This window comes from Leishmania infantum, chromosome 18, assembly GCF_000002875.2.
Source record: "Leishmania infantum JPCM5 genome chromosome 18".
NCBI lineage: Eukaryota > Euglenozoa > Kinetoplastea > Trypanosomatida > Trypanosomatidae > Leishmania > Leishmania infantum.
This window is the reverse complement of record NC_009402.2, coordinates 322,482-341,504: the sequence shown is the minus strand read 5'-3', so window position 1 is coordinate 341,504 and position 19,023 is coordinate 322,482. Positions and strand designations below refer to the sequence as shown.

Sequence of the window (19,023 nt, the reverse complement as noted above, 5' to 3'; positions counted from 1 at the left end):
CTTGCCACACACACACATCACTCCTAGTGAAGTGGAGGAGTGCCGATGCGTACTAGCCGTGGTGGACGTGAGCCGATGAGTGGGTGGGGGCGAGAGAGGCAGCGGAAGGGGGGGCAGGTAAGGCAGGGGTGATGGAGGCAATGACGAGCGGCGGAGAGGGGAGCACATAACACGGTGACGAGAAGGCGTGCTTGGCTGCGCGGTGTGCGTTGCAGAGGTACACACGTGCACAAAGGCGCCTCACCCACTTCGCCAGCCTTCGCATGATCCTTTCGCCCCCGCCACAAGAGCCTTACGCGAGCAACCGCCTGGCGCACCCTCCCGCTTGGCACGCTCCAAGCACCCATTTTCCTCTCAATGAAAGCCCCTCGCCCATCCATCACCACACCCCTTCCGTCCGACTTACACCGCTGACGACGCCAGAGTCGGCTGCGGTTTCAACAAGACCTCGCGCGCCCTGCGTGTCTGTCCTGTATGTCCTTATGTGCTTTTTCCTTGGTTACGAGATGCGGTTGGTGAAGGACGAGCTCCAACAGATTATGCGACTACTTGTTAGCGTATTATGTCCAGCGTGCGCGCCCAGCGACACACGCACGCGGAGAGTGGGAGGGATCGACCTCCGCATACGGCTTGCGGCCCCCTTTCCCCTTCTCTTTCTCCCGCGTCGTGCGGGGCAGCTGCGTACTTCGCCTCTCAGGCACGCTACTCCGTTGCATCCTCTGCAACCGGCTCCAGCTTGGACGAGTTCATGCGCGCCGCGTCGGCGAGGTACTTGACGGAGAAGTAGTTTTCGCGGGAGAGCTCCGTAAGCAGGCGGTGATGAAAGAGGCTGCGCTGAAGCGTCTTGAGCGCTGGCAACACCCGCGCGGTCTGCTGCGCCCCTATCCCGCCGAACGCCTCGTTGGAGTGGAGCAGGAGGGACTGCGCCCATAGCAGGGCATGCTCGAGACCACGGCAGTGCTCCACCTCCTCGCTCACCCACTGCATGAGCTGTGGAAAGAGGGACGAGGGGACGGCCGCGACAGCTACCGGGATCGAGTTGCGCGGCATCCGGCGTAGGCACTCCACGCCAAGCGTCGCATCTCCAAGGTTCAAGGCGCCGATAAGCGCCAACACCGGCTGGCCGTTCGAGAGTTGCTGGCGCACCTCTTCGGTTGTTACGCGCAAGCTCAGCTGCAGCGGCTGAAAGCGCGGACGCGCCACACGCGTCGAGAAGAGCAGCAGGCCGTCCGTTGTCGCGGCAATGAACTCGGAGCCCGTAGCCGCGAACGCCACGTCCATCGCGCGCGCCGTCAGCTCCGTCTTGCGCTTGCCGGTCGCGAAGTGGCGGTGGCGGCTACCCGGCATCTCCAGCAGCTTGCGCCGCGACAGGTGCATGTCGTCCTCATCCACGTCGATGTCTCCGAGAAAGCCTGCCTCGCTGGCGTTGCGCCATTGATACTGCTCCTCCGCACCCTGCACGTCGAGGTTGTGCGTGATGGGCCACTTCTTGAGCACGTAGCCCTGTGTCGCGTGGTAGAGCACCAGCCACTTGGAGTCGCCGCCCGCGATCAGCTTCTCGCCCTCAGGGGAGAAGCTGATGCGTGTGAAGTGAGTGTTGTAGTTGGCACTGTTCGGCCCCACCTCCTTGCGCCAGCCGCCAGCCGCGTCAAAGGTCGTGAGAAACGTCTTGATCAGCTGCGGGTCGTTGGCGATGGTCGTCTCGTACACGGAAATCTCCTGCTTCGCCGTCAGCACGGCGAGCCGTCGCCCGCTGCTGCTGTACGTGACGCACAGCACCTCGGTGCCGATGCCCAGCACCTCGCCGTCACCCTTGAGCCGCTCGCCGCTGTCGTTCTGGTTGAAGAGGTCCCAAAAGATGAGGTTGTGGTCCATGCTGCCGGAGGTGAGGGTCGTGCCGGACGGGTGGAACGCCACGCACGCGATGGGCGCCTCGTGCCCTTGCAAGACGTCAATAATGCGCCCCGTTTGCACAGCGAACAGAAAGATCTTGTTGACTTGGCTGCTGCCGACGGCCAGTACTTCACCGGACGGGTCGACGGCGATGCACGAAAGCTGCGTCTGCTCTGGAGGGCTGAAGACGCGAAACTGGCGGTAGCGCATGAGGTCGTAGCCGCGCGCCGTGCCGTCCAGGCTGCTGGTGAAGAAGGCGTTCGTGCTCGCACTCGTGCTGATGCCGCTGATGGGCCCTGTGTGCTCGGTGAAGGTTGCGAAGCACTGCCCGGATGCTACCTTCCACACCTTCACTTTGCCCTCCTCGCCGCCGGAGATGATATTGGTGCTATCCGCCGTGATGGCAGCGCAGGCGATGTCGTAGTAGTGTGCCTGCTCCTTGAGCACGTAGGCCTCGGCTTTCCAGTCCCACACGAGCAGCTGCTTGAGGTGGGCACTGCCGAATGCGACCCAGTCTCCACGTGGCGCGAAGGCCGCCGCCGTCAACGCCTGAGCAGATATCGAGAGGAGATGTACTAGGGCTAACTCTCCGCCCTTCGTCTCCGGCAACGCGTGAATGGCGAAGGTGCCGCTACTGTACCCGATCGCCAGAAGCCCACGCGGCTTGTGGAACGCCGTGACGCTGACGCTGCCCTTGTGCGATAGCATGAACTTGTCCTTGATCTCGAAGGCATAGCGCAGAATCGGGGGCAGGTACGTGTCATCGGCGGCCGAAACACGCACGCCGTCGAGGCGCAGCTGCTCCAGCCGCTTGCGCTCGAGGAAGCTCTTCGGAGACGGGGAGTCCTCATCCTCGACGCCACCGCCCTCGGCGTTGTCGCTGTCCTCCTGCTCGCCCAATCGGGCCTCCAGCTTGGCAGTTGCGATCGCCTGCAGCATCTCCCTACGTGTAACGGCCGCGCGGTGCCACATCACCACCACGTTGTCGGCCGCCACACTCACCACCTCGCTGCTGCCCTCGTTCGTGAACCAGGCCCCAAGAACGGCGCTGCGGTGGCCGACGAGCGAGTTCTGCTGGAGTGCCATACCTTTCTGCTGCAGCTTGCCTTGCCGCGGCACGATCTTCATTCGTGCATCCTGGCCACACACCAGGATGTGCTCGCTATCTGCCGTCCAGTCGAGGTTCGTAATGGGCCGTGCAAGGACGGCGTGAAGCTGCTCGATGCGGTGACAACCGTGGAAACTCACGACACGCTTGGCCGGCGCCGTGTACACCTGCAGCGTGGACTCCAACGCCACTGCGACGTACTTGCCACACGGGCTGAATCGCACGCACGGGGTGGCGCAGTTCGGGGGGAAGGAGAGCGTGTCGAGGACGACGCGGGCGGAGATGGAGTAGAAGAAGCCGAGACCGCGCTGCCCGGCCACAAAAGCAAGGTCGCCATCGGGGGAGAGGTCGAAGCAGCTGATGGAGCTGTTGCTACACATGAGCGAGAGGTGGCCTGCCTGCTGGAGCTGGATCGACGACAGGTAGTTGTGCACGGGGGAGTAGAGCTGCGTGCCGTCGGGCGAAAAGACAACGTTGCCGCCCGTGTATAGCATGCCATGCACGGCAGCGAGTTGAAAGACGGTCTGCATGACGCGTGTGCTTCTGGTGCTGTCGTGACAAGGAAGTGTGAGCGCTCTCTCTGTGTGTGCGTGGCGCACGCGCAGGAAGTACCTGCGCGAGGGTCGAAGCGCGAGAGACGAAAGGAGGTGGACGGAGAAGCCGTGGAAGCGCTTGTGGCAGTGGGTTGGGAATTCCATCGGGCTGTGTGCGTCGCTGATGCCCAATCAGCATGCACGCCTGTGGGTATGCCTGTGCCTGTGCCTGATGAGCAGCTGAAGGGCGCTACACACACACACACACACACACACACACACACACACACACACACACACACACGGTCTGACGCATGGGTCGGCGGTGTGGCACGCGCCCTCTTTGTTTCTCATGCCAAACGCAATTTCGTTTCCTTGCAAGGCGTCTTTAGCTTATGCACACGCAGATACGGTCACGCGCGTGCTTGGGTGTGCCCCGTGTGCGCCCCCTTCGCCTTAAGCGCAACACGTCAACTATAGTGGCGGCACACCATTATGCACCCTTTTAACAACAGCCGCCGCCGCCGCTCTCTCTCTCTCTCTCTGACAGGCGATTGCACGCGTCCTACAGCGTCACATCGGCCTCTACCTCGTCATCGAGATCGGCGTCGAAGGCGCCGATCGAGTTCCACTGCGTGCTGTACTCGCCCGGCATTCCCTCCAGCGCGCTTGCCGATGCCGGGTACGCAGCCGTCACGCACTCGCGGAAGTACTGTGCACTACTCATCAGCTGCTCATCTGCCTGGTTCACGCGGCGCAGCACAGGCACAAAGGCCTCGATCTTGAAGGTGGCCGCCGGCACGCAGCCGGTGCTCGCCACCGCAGCCGCCGCACGCAGCATCCACAAGGACGTGAGCTTGTCAGCGGCGCCGAAGCTGGCTGCCGAACGCAGGTGCTCGGCAGAGGCGGAGAGGAAGGCCTGATCCGTGCGCTGCGGCGCGCACTTGACGAGGGAGTAGACGAGGGCGTAGCCAGCCAGCACTTGCGTCCCCTTCGTCATCGTGCAGGACAGCGCACGCTCCTTGATGTCGCCGACGACGTCCTCAGGAATGCTCTCGGACATGCATAGCGCACCCACGGCCACACCGGCGGCCGCCGCCAGCCCAGGAGACTCCGGCGCCTCCCACATGGGACGCACCAAGTCCAACAGTTTCGGAATGTGCGGAAATTTCTTCGTGAACTTGGCGTAGCGCAGCACCACGCTGATGAAGCGGCACATTACAGTACGCAGCAGCGTCGAGTCGACAGCCATCTTCTTGGTCACGACCGTTCCGAGGATGAGGTCGGCGTACTTCTCCGAGCGCGTCAGCAACTGAATCGCAACGTGCAGCGCCAGCACACGCGCCTCGCCCGAGTCGCACAGGGCGGCGTTGAACATGGCGAGCGCCATCGTGCCCTCCACCATTTTCTCCTTGCCGCTGGCGGGGTAGTTCATGAGCTGCAGGCACAGACGCACCAGCGCAAGCACAACGGATCCCTCGTTGCGCGTGAAGAGCACCTTGGAACAGCGACCGGCGACCGTGTTGGCCGCTGCTGCGCTGATCGCGCGTGGGGCGAAGCGCATGAGGTCCTGGATGCACTCCACCGCCTCGACCTTCTGCTGCGGAGTGCCGTAGTCAAGGCCGCGGTTGTAGAAGGTCATGAGCACGTCGAAGAGACGCGGCTCGCCCTCGCCCAGCACAGTGAACTCCGGGGTGCTGCTACTGATGAACGCGCGCGCCGTGGCCACCAGCGTGGTCTGGAACGGGTTGAGAAACTGCAGCAGGTAGCGGCCTGCCGCGCGCTTGCTCGTCATGATGTCTTCACGCTCCTCGTCCTCGAGCGTGTCCAGAACGCGTTCCTCGAGAGCGTTGAGCAGCTCCGGTATCGCACGGACGGCGAAGCTGCGCGTGGCCTCGGTATCGTCGCCAAGGGCATCGATGAGGGCACGGAAAACGGAGGTGATACCGTCGACGTTGTCGAGGTCCGTTCCAAGGCCGTACGCTGTGGCCGCCATCAGCGCCCCATGGCGCCTCCCTGGGACGTTCATCGCCTTTGTGAAAGCCTCGACTGGTATCATCTCGAACTCACGTGGGGCGAGCATCACGTACTTGTTCATGAGCTCCTGCGCATCGTCTAGCGCCTCCACGCAGAATTGGAGCAGCAGGCGCACCATGTCGTCGTGGTAACGGCGCATCTCTTCTTGGGCTTCCTCGACGTCGAGGATCGCGTCGAGCAGCTCGACGTTCTGGTTCGTGTGCGTCTCCAGGGAGCTCAGGTGCTTGAAGACCAGCGCCAGAGCCACCGCCGGCTTTACCTTCACCACCTCAACCACGCCACGCACGCTCGTCGTGAGCTGCGCCTCCACGGCGCTCTCGATGAGGCGCGGGCCGAGCAGCTTCGACACGCGCGCAAACACCTCTCGGGCCGCCTCCTGCACAGCGTCGCGCTCCTGCATCCCCGGCAGCACGCACCCCACGATATGGCCACCCATGCTGACCAGCCGCCGCGGGTCCGCAAACTGGACGACGGTGCCGAGGCACACGAGTGAGCCAAGCTTCACACGGCGGTTGTCCGACTTGTACATGCTGCAGAACGCGTCCACGAAGCGCTCAATCGTCTCGTTCATGCGGATCGTGAACTCGATCGTCTTCTCCGCCACTTCCACGCAGTCCGGGTTCTCAGAAGATGCGAAGCGCACGAGCAGCAGCGCCAGGCCGTCGAAGATCTTGTTAACTGCCGCACGTATGCTCGCCACGCACGCCTGCCACGCCATGTTCGCGTCGGTACGCACGTTCGCGCTGTGCTCGTGGCGGCCGCAGAAGATAGCCGAGAGCATGCGTACGAGGTTGTCCGTGCCGAGCATCTCCTCGAGGGAGCCCAGGATCGACACACCTCGCTTCTCCACGTCGCGCGCCGCCTCCATCGTGAGGATGGCACCGTCCTCGCCGCCTTCGCCGATCGCCGCTGCGACGTCGCCCTCGTTGCCTACCGTTGTCGCGTCCATCGCGCTTGCCAGCTCGGCGCGCGTTTCCGCGTCCGCGTCGGCCATGGCCACCTGAATGCGCATCTTCTTTTTAATGTGCGCCACAAGGTGAAGCATGAGCTTCGCGGAGAGCTGCAGCGAGCTCTGCCGCAGCGTCGTCACCTCGCTGGTTACACCGTCTAGCAGCGGGCCCAGAACGAGCTCCAAGTTGCGCGTGCCATAGAGGGAGACGACGCTGTCGCCCGCCGCCAGCGCCACGTCGCGCACGCGATCGGAAAAGTGCGAGAGGCCCTCGAGCACCCACGGCAGAGAAATAGGCAAGAAGTCCTGGAAGGTCTCCGTCTGAAGCGTGGACGGGGCGTACACCATAATGTAGAGGAAGCCCTCCTGTACTGGTGGCCGCTCGTCCGTCATGCCGGTCTGGATATTCGGGAAGTACAGCTTCAGCAGCTCCGCCCCACACGCGTTCACCACCTCGACGAACACCTGCGCCGCGCCGGCCTTCTCAATCGTGCCAGACTGAACGCGCTGCAGTACGCTGAAGGCCCACTGGCAGATCTCGTCAATGAGGTTGCCGCCGATGGCGGAGGCGAGCGCGGCAATCGCCTTGGCCGCCGTCGTGCGCGCCTCCGTCGACGGGTCCTGCGAGGCCTCCTCCAGCAGCCGCACCAGCTCCTCTGTGTAGGGCAGCAGCGCGCGCGGGTCGCTCACGAGGCTGACCATTGCCGCCACAATCTGCGCCGCCTTGGGCCGCGTGCGCGCCACCTGCACACCGAGACCGCGCGAGAGCACCGGAATGATGAGGGCCAGCGAGGCGGGGTCGACCATATTCACAAAGCGCGTGTAGAGCAGCGCGTCAAGCGCCGACTCCGTCTCCGTGCTGGGCGACCGCATCGCGTTCAGAATGAGCTCCACGTGCTCCTGTATCTCGGGGTTCGAGACGACACCGGCGACGCGGCGCAGCGCGTTCGAGGCCGCCACGGAGACGGCGTTATTCACGTCGAACAGACAGCAGCGAATGTGCTTCATGATCTCCGGCAGCGCAGCAGCGAGCTGCTTAGGGGAGCAGAACGCGACATAGCCGATGAAGTTCAGCGGCGGCACGCGTTTCTTCGCGGAGTCCGAGGCGAGCCCCTCCACCAGCCGCGGGATCAGCTGGCGGAGACCCACGCCGGACAGCTTCGCCATCAACTCTTTGGCGGCGTCATCGGCGCACTCGGAGATGTTCGGGTCGGCGTCCGCGACAGCTTCCAGCAGTTCCGTCGCCATCGACAGCGCGTACGGCTCGAAGAGGGGGGACATCTCGCTGCACAGCACCTCCAACAGCACCATCACGCCCGACCGTTCCACATGCTTCTCCTGGGCTGACTTGCGCAGAATGCCCATGACGTTGTAGCGGCGCAGCGCGGTCAGGCCCAAGCCCTTGATGACGCCGACGAGGCCCCACGCGTGCGCCTTCTTCTTGATGTAGGAGCCGGAATGAATCGCCTGCTTGAGGCACTTCTCCACAAATTCGTCGAGCTTCGGCGAGCCGCGAATATGCGTGTTGCGGCTGATTTCTGCCATCGACTCACAGACGCAGCGATGCACCATGGCGGATTGCGAGTTGTTGAGGGTGCGGCTCTGCTGGTCAATGATGGTTTCTAGCAGCGCCGTCTCCTGCAGGCGGCAGCTCATGACGGAGAGCCACACTGTGGCGGTGGCCAGATACTGCTCCTTGTGCCCCTGCGTCACATCCTTTGGCGGCTTCGCCAGACGTGTCTGCAGCTGCGGCGAGATGCTCTTTAGCAGCGCCAGGTCAGCCACCACGAGCACGGTGCGGCCGGCCTTGAGGGTCTGCCGTAACAGCGCCTCGCCCGTCTGCGGGCTCTCGAGCAGCTGGCAGAGATAGTCCATCACCACGGCAGGCACGCGACCCAGGTAGGTAGAGGACAAACCCTCCAGCGAAACCACGGACGGGGCCCCGCCAAGGGCCTTCAGATCCTCCACCCACTTAAGCTGCGTCCCTTCGTCGGTCGTCGGGCGACGCGCGAAGAGCTGGTGCATCGTCTCCGTCACACGAAGCGCGCTCGCCTCGCTGCGGCCGCCGTAGGTGCGCAGGAAGTACACAAGGTCGTCCCAGTCGGAGGGCTGCAGCACGAAGTTGCACTTCGCCACCGCATCTTCCATGATCCTCCGCACGTGCTTTGATACGTTCGACGCCGGGTCGTCTGCGAGGGTGGCGGCCAGCACGAGCGCACGGCGGCACGTGTCGAAGTGGGTAAAGCGGTTGAAGGCCGCCGCCGTCACGTCGCGCACGGAGTCGACTGTGTTGAACAGCCCCGCCTCCACTGCCGCCAGCCGCTCGCCAGGCACCATCGACATGAGCGTGTAGAAGCCCTGCTGCACACTCTTGTACAGTGACGGGAAGCTCTGCAGGATGCTCGTAAGCAACTCCATCGCCGCTGTTGGGTCAGGCAGGTTCACCTGCCCGAGGTTCTGCATGAGCATCCCGAGCACCTGGTGCTGCGTGGCAACCGGGATCGTCGTCGAGACGGCGTTGGCGCCGCTGCCAGCCTTAAACGCGATGCGCGCGAAGGCCATCAGAACGACGAACAGCGGCGCCGGCAGCATCTGAGTGAGGGACTGGCGCAGCGCATGCGCCATCGCCGACACCTGGCTGACATCTTCTGCCGCAAGCGTCTTCAGCGGTGTGAGGCGTGCGACCGTACGCACCATGTTCTCGGCCATGTACCTGAACGGTGTGTGGGCCAGCAAGCCTGTCAGCGCGTCCGTCGCCAGCACCGCCAGCACGTGCGTTGCCTTGCCTTGCACATGCAGATCTGTCACTGTTGCCTGGAGCGGCTCGTACAGGATAGGCAGCGCCTCCAAGTCGAAGTGACCGTGCGTGCCGAGCAAGCGAAGAGCGAGGTAGACGGACTTGTGCTGGTGAACGGCTGGCATGATGACGCAGCTGCGCTTCTCCACGGCGGCGCGCAGCGCCTCTCGCCCCTTCGCCAGCGCTGCTGCGTCCTTCTTCTTCATGTCGATGAAGTCGTCCTCGGACATCCCCTTGGGCGGGCGGTCCGGGTAGACCTTCAACAGCTGCTGCTCGCGCAGCGTGACATTCTCGTACGCGTCCATGAACTCGATGTCCTCGGCGGCGATCGCCGCATCCTCGGCGGACAGCGCCATGAACCACTCCTTCGACGCCTGAACCGCCTCTGCGATGGCGCCGAAGACGTCACGCGAGGCCGCGGCACTCGTCTGCGTGAGCAGCAAAACCAGCGCACGGCATGCGGCGATAGACTGGTGCTCCACGCCCTTGCCCATTGCCTCGACGAGATGCCGCACAATGGCCTTTGCCTGCTGGGAGAGCATGCGCTCCAGACCCTCACCGCAGGCGAGCGTCTGACGCAACGGGCGCTCGAGCACGGCGCGGCTGGCGCTGTGGTACCGGCGCGACAGGCAACTGGAAGCCTTGTAGAAGTACGGGTCGGCGCCCTGCACGTTATCGTGACCTGCACACAGCAGAAGCTCGCTGAAAGTCGAGGACAGGGAGAGGCTCGAGGTGTGCTGCAGCAGCGCTGTGCCGACCGCGACGAGCGCCGGCGCCGCCGTCTCGCCGACAATCATGGGAGGCGAGCCCGCCGACTCGAGCCCAAAGACGTGCTGCGTCAGGCAGCTCCACAGAGACGTCGCACGCGACGCATCGGAGGCGACGGACTTGACATACTCCAGCAGCGGGCGGCGCACCAGCCCGCGGCAGCTCGTCAGCAGCTGTATTAGCGAGACACCGTAGCCGCTGTTCGCCAGCTCCATCGCCACCTGCGCGGCGCGGGTCTGCTCGTATACGTTTCCGTCCAGCTGGCGCAGCACCTCCGCGGTGCTGAGCAGCGGGTGCACCTTCGCAATCGTGGCCACGTCGCCACGCGCCAGGGCGAAGGGGAGGGCGAGGTACGCGTCAGGACGCACCACCACCACCTCCTCGCAGTCCTTCATCAGATCCGTGAGCAGGCCATCCACCACGGCGGCCGGCGTACGATGCACGTCGAGGTGGACGAGCATGGCGCGGCGGATCGCCGCCTCCTTGCGGCTGTTCTTCAGCGCACCCATCAGCCCGTCCTCCATTGCCGCCTCCAGCCGCAGCGCCGAGGTGAGTCGGAAGGCCTGCGCGGCCGACTCCACCGCCGGCATGGCCACCTCCCTGCTCAGCGTGGACACGACGTCAGCCGTCGGCTCCAGCTGCGCGCGCACCTCGCTAGGCAGCGCCTCCAGCATGTCACACAGCAGCCGCATCGCCACCTCTTTCTCACGTGGGGTGCGGCAGCGAGTGCCGACGGCGTACACGATCGTATGCTGCAGCACCGTCAGCATCTCCGGTGCGGCGGCGCAGAGCTGCTGCATCAGCCGCGCGTAGACGGGGCTGACGCGCTCGACATCGGGGAGCAGTGTGTCGGCGTTCACAATGAAGGGGGTGATCCACTGGGCGAGGGTGTCCTTGCCCTTCGCCTTCATGTAGGCGGCGAGGTCTGCTGTTGGCGCAGAGGCGAGCACAGCAACGTAGCCCAAGAAGGCGTCGCGTGGGGTGTTCGCCAGACCCATCGTGTACATCACGAACTGCAATGTCACATCGATGTTTTCTAGCTTCAGCGTGCCTGCCACAGGACGCTGCGCACCGAGGACGTGATATGCGACGAAGGGCTGCGCCTTGACCGCGGAGCTGAGCTGATCCTTGGTGAGCGAGAGCTGCATTGCCCCACCCTGGAAGACGGGCGTGAGGGCGATCGTCTCTGCCGGCGCCAGGGACTTGACGGCTTTGCACACCGCGTCCATGTTGTGACTCGCGTTCTTCTGCATGAGCTGCCGCAGATGGCGAATGGGGGCGTAGGTGAAGAAGGCCTCATCGGTGGTGGGGTGCTGCTTCAGCGTGTGCTTTTTCTTTCGCGCGTGGAGGGCGGCGCGGCGCTGCACGAGAGCTGCAAGCGCCCTCAGGAAGAGCTGCAGCCCCTCGTCGTCCGTGAACTGCTTCAGCCGCGGCACAGTTGTGTCCTTGCGCGGCTGCTGCTGCGCTGCGCTGCGCTTGCGCCACGAGGCGCGCTGCACGGTGTCGGCGAAGAGCGGCGGGGGCGAGGGTGCGTGCAGTAGCACAGGGGCCGCCAGCCGCAGCACCTCCTCGACGCACAGCAGCGCTGCGGGCGAGTTGTCGAAGCACTGGAGGCATGTGTGGAGCGCTACCTGAACGGCGGTACACCACTCCACAAACGAAAGCGGGGTCGTCTCAGAGACCCGCGGCAGCACCTCCTTGCGAAGCCGGCGTTGCTGATCCGGCCGTACGCACGGAAGCCGCGCCGCGCTTAGTACACACTGCACAACCTGCAGCGGGTGGAGGCCCTTGCCAGGGCGGTGTGACAGTTCCACGATCTCTTCGGACGGCTCCTCGACCTTTAGGCCTCCCTCGAGCTGCTCGCGTTGCAGGTGCCGGAACTTGCGCAACTGCGTCGCCTCCTTTTCAGAGAGAGGGTTGTTGTACTGGAGCAGCACGTCCACCGCCAGCGGCACCGTGGCGGCCCGCTGTAGCGCGTGTACGACCTGCGCGAGCTCCATCACAGCGACAAGCAAGGCACCCAGTGTACAAAGGGCTTGTACACCTCTTCGCGCGTTCACTGGCGCACGGCCGACGGAACCGACCCGCGGTGTGTGCGTGCGTGTGGGAGTGTGGGTGGGTGAGAAGTGGAGAAACGAAGGCACGTAGAGGCACAGGGGCACGCAGTGTGTGTGCGCCACCACGATAGCGGCGGATGGCGGCAGCGATGAAGGTGGTCGTCCACAGGCACACGCACACACACGTCTCCTTTCTCCCGAAGTGAAGACAGCGAGAACGATATGGCGAGTGAGTTGTGCAGCTCGACCGTTTTGCGCTTCTACTTTCAAGAATCGTTGAGATGGATAAGGAGCCCAAAACACTGACCCGATGCAGCTCGTTCACATGCGCGCAGGCATGGGCGTGCGTGGGAGGTGAGAGGAAGGGGGAAGGGAGGAGAGACGAAGTTGCTTGCCTGTGTGCTGGCACATGAGTGAGTCCGTGAATGATATGCTGAGGTGCCACTGCGTGCACGGTCAGGGGAGAGGTGCTCGGGGAAGAGTGTGCGGCACTGTGTTCCTTTTTGTATTCCTTGCGTGTGCTTACCTGTCCTTCAGCTTTACCGAGCGTGGCAAGAGTGCCCAGAGGGGGTCTGGTGATCACGCGTCGCACAGCCGCGAGACTACATACGTCCATGTGAGGGCACATCATCACACCTCTGCTCACCTCACTACACAGCTTCTGTCGCGAGATGGGGGACACACGCACACACAGAGAAAGCTTGCCTCGACACCTTGCCCTATCTGCTGCGTCTTTCTGCACCTTGAAACACCCAAAACATGTGAGGGAGATGGCGAAAGGGAGGGAGAGGGGAGTGGGCGAGGAAAGCATCATTGCAGGCCAACTCGCACCCTCACCTATGCTCAGCATTCGACACACCGAGCTCCTTCCCTTCCCCGCCCGCCGTGCCACTTTGGGGGTGGGGTGAGGGCAAGAACACGCCCCATACACAAAAACCGACAAAAAGCGCACCTGTACACGTGCGTACGGGCGATGATATCCCTCCCCTCCGCGCCACCTGAAATGCCCCCTGCTTGCCAAGCGTGTGCGTGTGTGCGAAGGAGGGGGGAGGATCAGACAGACAGACAGACGCCCGCGTGCCGGAATCACCACCGCCACCAACGCCGAAAGACTTGAACCGCATCTATACAATACTGCGAGTGATCCGCGACGCGGCCCTGCTGGGGGCGGACAGTGCCGCTGCCGTTGGCATCCGCATTTGGTATCCTAGGGTGCCTCTAACGAGGAAACCAAACCAAAACGTGCCTTGACGTGCTTACTCCGCACCTTTTCCACGCGCGTGCCGCTGGATGAAATCCACGTTCAGCAACAGCTGCACAACGTGGAGGACCACAGCGAGAACGGCACCAGCAACTGGACAGGAAACAAAGGCGAACCACACCAACATCACACCCGCCAGAGGCAGCGGGTCCGTGGTAGGCAGGCGAGCGCAGCGTGCCACGATGGGGATGTGGATGATTGTGCTCGAGGTACAGGCGATTGTAATGATCCACAGAGCAGGGTACGTGAAGGGCCCCAGTGTGTACCCAGGCACCGACGTGACGGGCGCGGCGGCGGCAATGCGCTCGCTGTGCACCCCCATCAGCAGCACAAGCAGAGCACTGTTCAACACGCTGAAGATGACGTGGATGCGGCACAGCATGCTCCAGCATTGCCTCACCATGCTGAAGATCGTATGCGTCTGCGCCACGCTGCAGAAGACGTAGAGGAGCTCGATCATGCGCAGCCGGCGCAGATAGGCGGTCCAACTGCTGTCCGGACCAAATACGTTCTCGAGGATCCACCCGGGCACCGTGGCGGTGCTCACCGCTGGGCATATGAGCGGCAACCACATGCACACACCGAAGAGGATCATCGCCTCATCGACGGTGGCGATTCGGTTGCCCCATATAAAAATGTTCTTCTCGAAGTGCAGCGTGTGGGAGAGCACCGTGACGAAGGCGATGAGGCAAACAGAGGTGACCATGTTGCAGAGTGACCCGAGCAGCGCGAAGACGCAGCACGTCGACAGGAGTGACGTAACACAGTCGAGCCCGTGATCAAGATACTCGCCAATGACGCTGGTCTTCTTGTCGCGACGAGCGAGGCGGCCGTCCGTGTTGTCGGCAACGCAGTAGAGTAGGTTTAGCGACCCGCACAGGATGAGCATGAGGGTAGGCGATATGAACGGCAGGATCGGCGTCATCTCTGTCAGCGACAGCGGTGGCATTCGCAGCATCGCCACGTCCTCGACGAGGGAGGCGGGCAGCAGCTGCATCCTGCCGGGCTGGAACTGCAACCCCGCCGGCATGGAGCTGAGAAGCAGAACGGACGCGGAGATGGTGGAGAAGATACCAACCAAGGTGACCTTGTTAGGCACCCACGACTGTGGGTAGAACTGCACGACGTAGTCGTAAAAGGGAAAGAAGACGTACTCGGCCATGATGCTGGGTTCGGCTGAAAGGCTGGGCGTCCCGGGCGGCGCCGCGGGGGAGATCCAGCTCTGCATGGCTCCCTCACACACACACACACACAAAACACACACGCTCTCTTCTTGTGCGTGATGATCCCAATGACTTCGGTGTCCGTACTTGCACGCGTGCGCAGAACCACAAAGAAAGACGTTTAGAAAAGGAAGGAAGGGAGAGGGGAGGGGGAGAGGAAACACAGGTAAGGATGTATTAAGACGTTAGCGGCAACCACACACGCACACACGCACTCAAGTTGGTGGGTTCACAGAGATGAAGACGACGACGAGAGGGAGGGGCGGTCGAACAAGCTGAGAATTGGGGAGGTAAAGGAATAAGGAAATCAATATGCGCAAACGAAAGGGCGAGGTCGCACAAGGAAGTGACGCTGTGTGCAGGCAGAGAGATGGAGAGATAGATGGGGGAGGGGTACAGGAAGGGAGAGTTAAGAAGGAAGGCGCGGGTGGAGCGGTGGTGTGCGTGTAGGAGCTTGTGTGGATGTATATCTATTTCTCTCTATATACATATGCGCGTGTGTGGGCTTGCGTTGGCTCGAAAGCACTTGTCTGTTGCCGCCCTCGTCGTGGAAACCACCGTCACCAGCAGCGGACACAGTACCGTAACCAACTCACCTCGATGCTGATGGGCACGTGCGTGTGCGTGCCCGGCAGAGGCAGGGAAAGCGGCGAGGGACTGCACAGGTGCAGAATGTCGTTCGCCCCTCTCTTCTTGCTCCCTCTCGCAACGGACCGTGATCGGAGCGCGAGACGGAGACGCATAGGGTGTTTGCATATGGGTATGCATGTATAATTGCATATGTGAGGGGAGAGAGGGTGCCGAGGTGTGTGTGTGTGTATGTGTGTGTGTGTGTCGGTGTGTTTTGGTGACAATGATCATGATTGCAGGAGCTGACCAAAAGAGATGAGCGGCGCGTGCCAGGGAGGAGTGCCGCGCATGATAACGCTTGCCCCTCCCGCTGTACCACGCCTCATTCCCTCGGCGCCGCCACCACCACTGCGTCTCGCACGCGCTCTCTTCGCCTCATACTCTGACTTGCCGATCACCACGGCAGACAGAAGCGCTGCCCTACGCAGAGATCGGCAGGGCACCAGGGGGCGCACCCGCTTACCAGCTGCTCCAAGACGCACAAGGTGGGGGAGGCGGGGTAGGGCAGGGCAGGGATGGGATCGATGGAGAGTGGGCGAGTGATGCCGGCATGCATCCCACCATTCGTATGCACAAGTGAGCTTATATGCGCTTCTACGTTAAGTTACGGCCAGACACACGCACACAGACATACAAGGTGGGCAACGAAACGACAACAACAGCAACCACAAGGCATGCGAGCCTGCGAGCGAGCCTTGGATGAGCCCCTCCGCAGCCATTGTGGGCGGAATGGCTGACGATGGCGAGGGCCCCTCTCTCCACAGAGATGCCACGGACACTTTTGGCAGGCAGGGAAGACTTTCTCCGTTGACCTGCTCGTCGCCCCACCCACGCGCATACACAAACAAACATCAACCCGACGAGCGTCCGCCTAGTGCGCCATCATCAAACCGCGTCCGCCGATGCACTCCTTCACTGCTTGGATGTGGTCGATGATGCGGTTGTCTGCGGTGCGGCAGATGTAGATGATGAGTCGGTTGTGGATGCCGTGCGTGTTCATGAGGCGCCGCATCATCTTGGGCGACCATTCGAACTCTGTCTTGCCATCGTAGCTGCACGGCTCAATGACGTTGATTGTGGGCTCGTTTTGAAAGTACTTCAGCTCGACAGCGAAGGCACGGTCATTGTGGAAGTCGCGAAAGCCGGCGACGAGGCCGTGGTCGAGCAGCACCTTCGCACACCCGCGTGTCTCGATCGTCGAGGGCACAATCACGAAACGCTTCCGCTGCTCGGACGCCTCGCGCAGACGATGACAGAAGTCGTACACGGGAGTAAGCACGTTGAAGGTCCAGTCCTTAGGCTCGCGTTTCTCCAGCTGCACGCGGTCCTCATCGAGGCGGCTGGGCTCATCGTAGGTGCCGTAGTACAGCGCGTGGTCTCCTTGGTGCTGGAAGAAGAGGCGCGTGATCGGGTCCGCAGGAAGGTCGCGGACACGCTCGACTCCTGGCAGGTTCACCAGTGGTCGTTGCGGAAACGGACGAGCCGACGGCGCGGCGCCCCCTGCGGCGCTGCTTTGGCGACGAGCCTCAGCCAGCGGGTCGCGCTCGTCGGCCAGCAGAGCGTTCAGTTGCTGCCGAACACGCTTCTCGCTCACAGTGACGTCATTGGCGACCGCAAAGAGACTCCCTTGGCGTGCCTTGCGACCGAGAAGCGCCTTGACACCGATGGATCGCCCACAGAGGTGGTCGGCGCCGACAGAGGCGCTCGAGGAGCTGCTGCTGCCTGGGACGAAGGCAGTGGTGACCCCACCACCGTACACACGCGCACAGCGAGTCGCACTACGGAGAAGCATGACGCACTGAAATGAAGGCCTGGTGCGCGGGGAGAGTTAGACAAGAATAAACAGGCGCTTCTGATGGCGCGAGCGACGCGGATTGCGAATACGTGACGGTGCGCGTGTTCGAAAAGAGTCGTGCGTACCGACTGAGGCGCCGCACACACCCACACACGCACGTAAAATCCCATCCCCTCCAATGCGCGGCCCGAAAGGAAGGGCGAGGGTGAAGCGACAGAGGAGAGAGAGACGGAGAGATTAAGATGGCGAGGGCGGTAGAGGTAGAAAAAACGGCGAGAGGGGGTGGGTGGGTGGGGTCACTGGTGGCCTACGCGGAGATTGCAGAGTGGGAGAGGGGGGCAGCGCGCGTGTGCCAACTGGCGTGCACGCACCGTGGCCACTGTTCTTTTGGCTATTGTGCCACATCATCCCTCTGCCGTCCCCGCGCCACACCGCCCAGTTGCATAAACTGCGTCGGTGAGCGCAAATAGCTGGGACCATCGCACCCATCGTGGTATTGCTACGCGGCTCTCCTTCCTATTTCTCCAGTGCACACATAGACATGCGGCGTGTGCATTCCCGCACTTGGAGGCGTTAGCCTTGTCGGCAAGCGTGCTTGCAAGCCACCGACGATGGGGCGTAACCACACATCCATGCATGCGCGTGGGGTGAGGCAGCTTAGGACCAGAAACGCATACGCAAGGCACTTGACGGGTGCCTTCACTGATTAACCGGTGGTGAAGAAACAAGATTAAGATGCGGTGAGACGCATAGACACGACGAAAGAGAGAGGACAAGTCACGCACATGTGCGTTGGCAGACACGCGGCCTCAAATCACGTGCCGGTACATGCTGTACGGGCCGCTCTGCTTGCCTTCGCGTGTGATGTGGACGATGCTGCCGCGCTGCAGGCCAAGGTACTGGACCAGAGGGTCACTCTCTTGCATGCGGGGTAGCTGGGCAACGTTTAGCTTCCGCTCCGCCAGGAACGCCTCGGCCTCAGCGGGCGTGAGGGCGACGTGGCGCGGTACCGTTTCGTGGCGCACGACGTTGAATGCCAGCGCCTCCTCCTCGAAGACTTGGATGGAGAGCAGCTCCGCTCCTGTGGCCTCATCCATTCGACCACTGAGCTCCTGCACATCCATGCGCACACCGGGGTCGATCTTGTTCGTCACGATGATCATCGATGACGCCATCTTCTTGAGCGCCTTTTCGCGGAACGAATGCACCTCCTTTATGCTCAGCTTCGGTGAACCCGAGAAGAAGACCATGAGGGCGTTCTTGGCCGCCTTCTCCTTCGACTTCGCGTCCACCGCAGCCGCTGCCACAGCGTAGGGCACGCCGCCGCCGTCATCCTTCGGCTCCGCCTTCACGGCAGGCGCAGAAGAGGGCGCCTTGTTCGTTGGTGTCCCCGTGACGACGCTCGACGCCAGTGTTGCGCGGCGTGGGTCCACGGAGCACGTCAGCCGCATGGCGTTGCGCATGCACACCCACTCTCCGTTGGCTGCACGACGAAGCACCTCATCTTCGTCCACTGCCACATCATACTCGCCCGGCTTGTCGGCGCCGCCGCCATCTTCCTCGTTCTTCGCTGCACGCCCGGGGCCGCTTCTGCTGCCGCCATCGCCGCTTTGCTTCGCGCGTGTGCTGCGCGCCGCGCGGCCCGGCGAGATGACGAAGTGCCGCAAGAACCAGTCATGGTCGAGCCCCTCTTCGTCGTCGTAGAGCTCGGGGTTCTGCACCGCCTCGGCGATCGCCGACGGGTGTCGAATGACGTAGCCGCGGTCGTGGCAGAGTTGGATGATCGTGTTGAGTGCGCGAAACAACCGCACCACCTTGAGCTCTTCAATGGACGACATGACAGAAGGAGGGAGGGAGGTGCAACTCAAGGTAGAGCTATGCCAGCCTCTCTTGTGCCTCGATTATCGATCGTTGCGTCGCGCCAGTGCACAAGCGTGTATGCGCGTGTGTGTATGCCTCGAGGGGCGATAGA

The 19,023-nt window shown here is 62.8% G+C and overlaps 5 protein-coding genes across 5 annotated transcripts; all 5 read right to left on the bottom strand.

Moving 5' to 3' along the window:
- Positions 1–702: 702 nt before the first annotated feature.
- LINJ_18_0830 (periodic tryptophan protein 2-like protein) lies at positions 703–3,531 on the bottom strand (the record flags this gene model as incomplete). Its single annotated transcript, XM_001464861.2, has 1 exon — positions 703–3,531. The coding sequence occupies one exon, from the start codon at positions 3,529–3,531 to the stop codon at positions 703–705; it is 2,829 nt and encodes a 942-aa protein (XP_001464898.2).
- Positions 3,532–4,099: 568 nt separating this feature from the next.
- On the bottom strand, positions 4,100–12,085 carry LINJ_18_0820 (conserved hypothetical protein; the record flags this gene model as incomplete). The annotated part of the gene is made up of 1 exon (XM_001464860.1): positions 4,100–12,085. One exon carries the CDS (start codon positions 12,083–12,085, stop codon positions 4,100–4,102), a length of 7,986 nt encoding a protein of 2,661 aa, XP_001464897.1.
- A 1,313-nt stretch (positions 12,086–13,398) lies between these two features.
- Positions 13,399–14,631, bottom strand: LINJ_18_0810 (putative ethanolamine phosphotransferase; the record flags this gene model as incomplete). Its single annotated transcript, XM_001464859.1, has 1 exon — positions 13,399–14,631. The coding sequence occupies one exon, from the start codon at positions 14,629–14,631 to the stop codon at positions 13,399–13,401; it is 1,233 nt and encodes a 410-aa protein (XP_001464896.1).
- Positions 14,632–16,127: 1,496 nt separating this feature from the next.
- Positions 16,128–17,048, bottom strand: LINJ_18_0800 (conserved hypothetical protein; the record flags this gene model as incomplete). The annotated part of the gene is made up of 1 exon (XM_001464858.1): positions 16,128–17,048. One exon carries the CDS (start codon positions 17,046–17,048, stop codon positions 16,128–16,130), a length of 921 nt encoding a protein of 306 aa, XP_001464895.1.
- Positions 17,049–17,860: 812 nt separating this feature from the next.
- Positions 17,861–18,889, bottom strand: LINJ_18_0790 (putative DNA-directed RNA polymerase II; the record flags this gene model as incomplete). The annotated part of the gene is made up of 1 exon (XM_001464857.1): positions 17,861–18,889. One exon carries the CDS (start codon positions 18,887–18,889, stop codon positions 17,861–17,863), a length of 1,029 nt encoding a protein of 342 aa, XP_001464894.1.
- Positions 18,890–19,023: the final 134 nt, after the last annotated feature.